The sequence below is a fragment of the Mus musculus genome, chromosome 9 (genome assembly GCF_000001635.26).
Source record: "Mus musculus strain C57BL/6J chromosome 9, GRCm38.p6 C57BL/6J".
NCBI classification, from domain to species: domain Eukaryota; kingdom Metazoa; phylum Chordata; class Mammalia; order Rodentia; family Muridae; genus Mus; species Mus musculus.
The window spans coordinates 124,121,117-124,128,087 of NC_000075.6; the positions used below are offsets into that span (position 1 = coordinate 124,121,117).

At 39.8% G+C, this 6,971-nt stretch overlaps 1 protein-coding gene across 1 annotated transcript; it reads left to right on the top strand.

Moving 5' to 3' along the window:
* Positions 1 to 426: 426 nt before the first annotated feature.
* Ccr5 (chemokine (C-C motif) receptor 5) lies at positions 427 to 6,067 on the top strand. Its single transcript, NM_009917.5, has 2 exons — positions 427 to 519; positions 3,235 to 6,067. Exon 2 carries the CDS (start codon positions 3,246 to 3,248, stop codon positions 4,308 to 4,310), a length of 1,065 nt encoding a protein of 354 aa, NP_034047.2. The 5' UTR covers positions 427 to 519; positions 3,235 to 3,245; the 3' UTR covers positions 4,311 to 6,067.
* The last annotated feature ends 904 nt before the right edge of the window (positions 6,068 to 6,971 follow it).

Sequence of the window (6,971 nt, forward strand, 5' to 3'; positions counted from 1 at the left end):
CCATCTCACTTTAAATTGGCTGGAACTTACTTTAATCAAGAGCAACTACGAGAAGAATAAATTCTCTTGCCATTTTGGCTTTACCAGTGAGAAGCAGAGATATTGCATGCACTACTTGTCTCTTAGACAGTGACTCTCTTGACTCAAATGTGGGCTTTAATTAATGGATATAAGTGTTCTTCTGTCATTAATACCCTTTAATTTTTCTGATTTCCAACGAAGTGTGTAGTTGGATGAGCAGAGAACATAAGTAAAAGAGTCTGAAGAAGGAAACTCCTCAAAAAACTTTCAGTCCAGAGCTGCCTTCTATTTTCTACTCTAAGTGCAACTTTAAAGAAAAAAAAAGAAGAACTGATCTGACACCCCCAACCCTGAACACTACGTAATACCTTTTCTCATTAAACTCCACCCTCTCTGCAAGAAACTGTGTTTCTTACTTTATACTGTCTTCATGTTAGATTTGTACAGCTCTCCTAGCCAGAGGAGGTGAGACATCCGTTCCCCCTACAAGAGACTCTGGTAAGTCACCTCTCAGCCCTTGCTTGACTAGTTAGCTCAGCTTCCTTGATGAGTAAAAACTTTAACAGGAAATCCTGAGAGGACATCTGTCAGCACCAGGTGCTCACAGAATTATCTGAAAATATAATCTTTAAGATACAGGAAAGTTAAGAATTTAGGATATGTTTCAGCATGTGATGTCATCAAATATCTGAAACATGATTGTGAATGAAATATTTAAAAAGAGAATTTTTTAAAGCAAGCAAATCCTTACCTTTTAAAAATAGCTTCTAGAACAATGCTATTGGTTGAAATCTGGTTTGATAATCAGCTGAAAAGAGGTGAAATCTTTCCATGGGTCACGTGTATATCCTTGAACATGTGTGTACCAGAAGCTCTAAGTTTCTTGTGCTCTCTTGTTCTCTCTTTCTCTTCTTGCCCTGACTGTCTCCAAGAAAATAGAGAAACCTAAAAATTGTCTAAGGTCACAAACATCAAAGTTTCTACAGCACACTTAGTAGAAAATTCTTGTTCTGGCTTAGCCTTGAAGGTGTGACTTTTTTTTGGGGGGGTGCTTCTCTTTGCTACCTAAATGGGAAGTATGAAGAGCTTTAGAGAACTAAGTAAAAAAAAAAAAAAGTTTGAGGAATTTAAACAGGGCAAGCCAGTTGGTTGAAGAGGCTAGACAGTGAATATCACCCATGGAGATGAAAGAATCATTTTCTACTTGATAATCTCTTCTACGTATATGAGAACTTTTGATGGTGGAAACTCAGGAAGCAGAAATAACTTTAGAGAAAAAATGAGGATGGTCTACTTTAATTACTGATGCTATATTCTATGACACTGTTTGAGTGTTTGGACATTACATCATTTTATCCTGACTACAGAGAAGCACCCTTGTCAGAAGCCATCCAGGAAAGGCTGAGGCTAGCAGGTGGCCTTAATGGAGGCGGCCCATCTTTTAGCATGGACAAAGCTCTAAGAGGCAAGGTCCCAAAGAGACTTGGGTTTAGGATTGCTTCTTGCAGCTGAGAAGCCTTTTCCTATCACTTCACATAGCCTAAAAGTTCGTGGGTATCAGCCCACCATATTGGTCAGATTTCTTGCACATCAACATAAAGATGAACTTTCATGAATTAACTAATGCTGTTTAGGTGAATTAATGACTTTATAGAGTTCCTGATTTGATTTAAATAATCTTAGGAAGAAATTTTTAAAAGATGGTTTTAGTTGTTTGCTAGAAAGATGTAATAAAGTTAAAATCAAGAATAGAATGTACCCACTCCTCATAATAGTAAGTAAGGCTGCATAATAAGAAATATAATGAGTTGTTATCACTACACTAAAAAGAGAAATATGCTTGGGACAAATTTGTGTTTAAGGAAAAAGTATTCAAGTTTAAGAATTAAGCCACAGGTGTACACTATTATAAGACAAAGCCATGTGAAACAGTGACTATGAACTTAAGTATATAGAATGAAAAACTGCTTTAAAGTTAATATCAACATCCTTTTGTAACTCTCATTTTGTATAACATTTTGTCATGAGGTAATTTTCTAATAACTTTTATCTATAAAAAGGCCAGAGAGAGGAAATAAAGATGAGTGGGTGGTTGAGGGGGAATCTGTACCATCTACCCACCTACCCATCCATCCATACATACATCCATCCAAGGTAGTGATGCAGCCATTTTCTCCTTCACCCAGTGTGTATGTGTCTGTGAGAGTGACATCTTTCCTTTCCTTTTTCTCTCTGATTCAAAAAGAGTTAACCAGCCTGGCCAGTGAAGGGCTTCTGGCTGCCTGGCAATAAATCCTTTATTTAATCCCCTGTTGTTAAGCAACAGGTGATAATTCCTCTGAAGCCTTTGGCTTCTGGCCCAAGAACAATGAAGAATCAAGAGTAAATATTATTTATACTAAGAAACCTTTATTCTTGAAAAATCAAGTTTTGGTCCCCACCCTTCTACTGCTCTCCCAATTGGCTACTATCCAGAAAGAGCCAGTGTTCTGGAAAGCTCAAGGAAAACCATGGAGAGAGAGAGAGAGAGAGAGAGAGAGAGAGAGAGAGAGAGAGAGAGAGAGAAGGAAGGAGAAAGAGAGAGAGAGAGAGAGAGAGAAGGAAGGAGAGAGAGAGAGAGAGAGAGAGAGAGAGAGAGAGAGAGAGAGAGAGAGACATCTTATTAGTTACCAAGGAGTGACAAGCAACATATGTCAGTTAAGGTTTCATACTGCCCAAATTCAAAGTAAGTTACTTCCTGGTAGTGTGGTTTTTATATTAACATTCATTTTCTCTATACTTGGGGAGTGTTTTATCCAGAAAAACATAAACAGTATATTTCTTGCCTCAAGCAGTTAACTCAAGCGTTTAGCAAATGCATATGTCATACCATAGAACAGTAATTAGCACCCACTACTCATTCTTTCTGGCATTTGTGTGAACTCTAGGATTTATGGATAAATGCCTAGAAGCAGCATCTTCTATAGAGATCTTAAGCCCATGAATTAGAGAGGACCTGACTCAGTTTCACAGATTAATTCACCCCACATTGATATGGAAAGCAACATTTTATTTGATCAAATGCATCTTTGGTGAATTTCAAGCCATCTGATGATGGGAAAATTAAATGTAGAAGTCTATGCCTCAAAGACCCACTAAGTTATAAAACAATAATTGTGGTAGGCCAACAATTGCTTTAACCTTTATTAAGCATTGTCTTTTATTTATTCATAGGCTCTTGCAGGATGGATTTTCAAGGGTCAGTTCCGACCTATAGCTATGACATCGATTATGGTATGTCAGCACCCTGCCAAAAAATCAATGTGAAACAAATTGCGGCTCAGCTCCTGCCCCCACTCTACTCCCTGGTATTCATCTTTGGTTTTGTGGGTAACATGATGGTCTTCCTCATCTTGATAAGCTGCAAAAAGCTGAAGAGCGTGACTGATATCTACCTGCTCAACCTGGCCATCTCTGACCTGCTCTTCCTGCTCACACTACCATTCTGGGCTCACTATGCTGCAAATGAGTGGGTCTTTGGGAACATAATGTGTAAAGTATTCACAGGGCTCTATCACATTGGTTATTTTGGTGGAATCTTCTTCATTATCCTCCTGACAATTGATAGGTACTTGGCTATTGTCCATGCTGTGTTTGCTTTAAAAGTCAGAACGGTCAACTTTGGGGTGATAACAAGTGTAGTCACTTGGGCGGTGGCTGTGTTTGCCTCTCTCCCAGAAATAATCTTTACCAGATCTCAGAAAGAAGGTTTTCATTATACATGCAGTCCTCATTTTCCACACACTCAGTATCATTTCTGGAAGAGTTTCCAAACATTAAAGATGGTCATCTTGAGCCTGATCCTGCCTCTACTTGTCATGGTCATCTGCTACTCAGGAATTCTCCACACCCTGTTTCGCTGTAGGAATGAGAAGAAGAGGCACAGGGCTGTGAGGCTCATCTTTGCCATCATGATTGTCTACTTTCTCTTCTGGACTCCCTACAACATTGTCCTCCTCCTGACCACCTTCCAGGAATTCTTTGGACTGAATAACTGCAGTAGTTCTAATAGACTAGACCAGGCCATGCAGGCAACAGAGACTCTTGGAATGACACACTGCTGCCTAAACCCTGTCATCTATGCCTTTGTTGGAGAGAAGTTCCGGAGTTATCTCTCAGTGTTCTTCCGAAAACACATGGTCAAACGCTTTTGCAAACGGTGTTCAATTTTCCAGCAAGACAATCCTGATCGTGCAAGCTCAGTCTATACCCGATCCACAGGAGAACATGAAGTTTCTACTGGTTTATGACCTGGTTGACTTTTGTGTATCACGTAGTTTTTCTATGCAGCTTGGGAGTAGGAATGGTTCTTTTAAAAAAAGAAATTAGTATCATAGAGGGCCCAAGATACATGCATCTTTTTGATATTTATTTTTAGATAGATTGGGTCTTTTAAAACTGAATGGGGAGGTTGGGGTGGAGGAGCAGGGAGAACGAGTCTTTTATCAGGGCCGGGAAATATGCACAAAGAGACTTGAGGCAGGTGCCATGACCCATATGCAAAGGGACGGACACAGGGCCGATGCTGTGGCCTAGAGATGACGTGTCTCACCGCTGGGTTCCTGAAAGGCGGCTGTAAATATGCCTGATTGCCATAAAGTCGCTTCTTGCTGTCTATGGATGTGCCTGACTGCCAACAGGGAAGAACCACTTCTGCCTATAAAACGTAGAGTCAGCAGAACTTGGGGTAAATCGGAGTTAGAGGTGCATAAGAACCCCTAGGCTTAGTTAGGTTGAAATACCCATTGAGGAAACAGCAAATACAAAGGAAGAATAAAGAGTTTAGCCGGGAAGGTAGTCTCATTTTACAGCCGGAATATAATGTTATCTCAGGCTAGCATTTTGTTCCTGCCTTCAGACCTAAATCCTACCACACCGGGACTGTGAAACACCTGGATTATGAATCATGAGCCTGAGGTCTAGGAATAATAATAACGTTTGTGATTTTAGATGAGGGCTGTTTCCATAGTTTGAAGCCAGAACTTTATCATCTTGAGCAGAAGCTCCAAGAGATGAGGAAAGAGCACCAATTTTTCTCTAATTTACTTAGCAGTCATCATCTCTGGAAGATTCATTTTAGAAACAAGTTGTTGTGCCCCTCAGAAGCCATGAGAGTATAACGACTGCTCTCTGTGTTCCAGGCTGAGTATGAGGACTTCAGTCACACTTTCCAGATGGCTTCTCCACACAAACAATGCTAAGTTTGGCCATTTCAGAGGTTTAGGATTTTTTGTTGTTTTTGCAGTTGATATTTTGAATTTTAGAGCAGTTGAGATCTTCCTAGTGAAGGCTAGAGGAGGAAAGAAAGGGGTTAGAATCTCTCAGGAGATTAAAGTTTCTGCCTAACAAGAGGTGTTACTGGTTTTTCTCAAGCTCCGATTGTGAAACCAGAGGCCTGGGACTGTCAGCAGGAAGTGAGCATTTGCTTTTTTCTTCCTTGTGATCCACATTCCTCCCCCACTCTGTTGCTCAGACTGGCGTCAAGCTCACGATCCTCCTGCTTACATCTCAAGTTCTGAGATTACAAGTATATGTGAACATATCCAGCGGTTATTTTATTCATTAGCATATAGAAAGTTATACGTTCTTTGAAGATAATGAGTCTTATAAAAAGTGCTTTGTAAAAAAAATTGCATTTTATACTTTCAATCAAGTGTACATTTAGTGAGTAGTACGTAAAATTATGAGAGTATTTTGTAAGTAGTTGTTTTGGAGAACGCCCCCAATAATACTTGTTTAAATATAGCGTTCTTGGATTAAGTGGGTGGTGGTGATGATAATATTTCCTTGAAAGTATTTTTAGCCGTTAACTTTCTTCCTTAAACAATTTTTCATAATAATTTGTTCTTAAAGATGTTATGTCCAAGCATGCAGTTTCGGAGCAGTGTTGCTTTGAAAGAGTGTAAATTTTAAATTGTGCTTACTCTCAATCAAAAGAGTTTTAACATATTTACGAATTTATTTCAGAAGTCAAGAATCTGGTTGAAAATAAAGATATGCAACTTTATGGTCTGGTATTTGAGTGGGAGTCAGAGAGGGTGAGGCCTTTCTCTCTCTCTCTCTCTCTCTCTCTCTCTCTCTCTCTCAAGTGTGTTAATAATTTCAGTAATGGAAATTCTATAACACTGGGATTTCTGTGCACATGTTTCTTGTCCAGAGAGAGGATAGATCCTCCAAGGAGAGTCTGGAACAATGCTGATTTTCAGTCTGCTACAGCCCCAGCTTCCAAAGAGGGTGTGCAAAGATGTTCGGGCTATTAATGCTCCTAATGAAAGAGACAAACGAGCAGGAAGTAAAATGGGCTCTGAGTGGTTTAGTAACTTCTCACCAGATTCAAAGGGTTGCTTTTCATCTCTTAGATTTGAAGGTAGAAAGTGTTAAAGAAGAGTGGAAGGCAGCTGGGCTTAGGAGAAAGGAGTCAGGGGAAGGGAGCCCTCTATCTGCTATGATAAAGCCAGCTTTTGTGGGGATGAGGGAAAGTGTGTTAATAACTTATCTTGTGGCTGTGACAAAATATCTGACAAAGGCAGCTTAAAGAAGAAAGTTTTACGGTTGTTGGTAGTTTGATGGAATACATTCTACCGTGGTGTGTTAGGAGTGTGAGCTTGGTGGTAATGTCACATCTACATCCAGGAAGCAAAGAATTGAATGCTGGTGTCAGCTCTCTTTCTCCTCTTTATTCAGTCCAATTCCCCAGTCCATAAAATGGTGTTGTTCATATTCAGGGTGGGTCTTCTCTCCTTGGCTAATCCTTTGTGGAAACATCCTCATAGGTACAGACAGAAATGTTTATCCTAGGTAGTTCTAAATCCAGTAAAGCAATCAATCAATACTAACCACTACAAAAGCTCTCTCTCTCTCTCTCTCTCCCTCTCTCTCTCTCTCTTTCTCTCTCTCCCTTTTTTTATGGC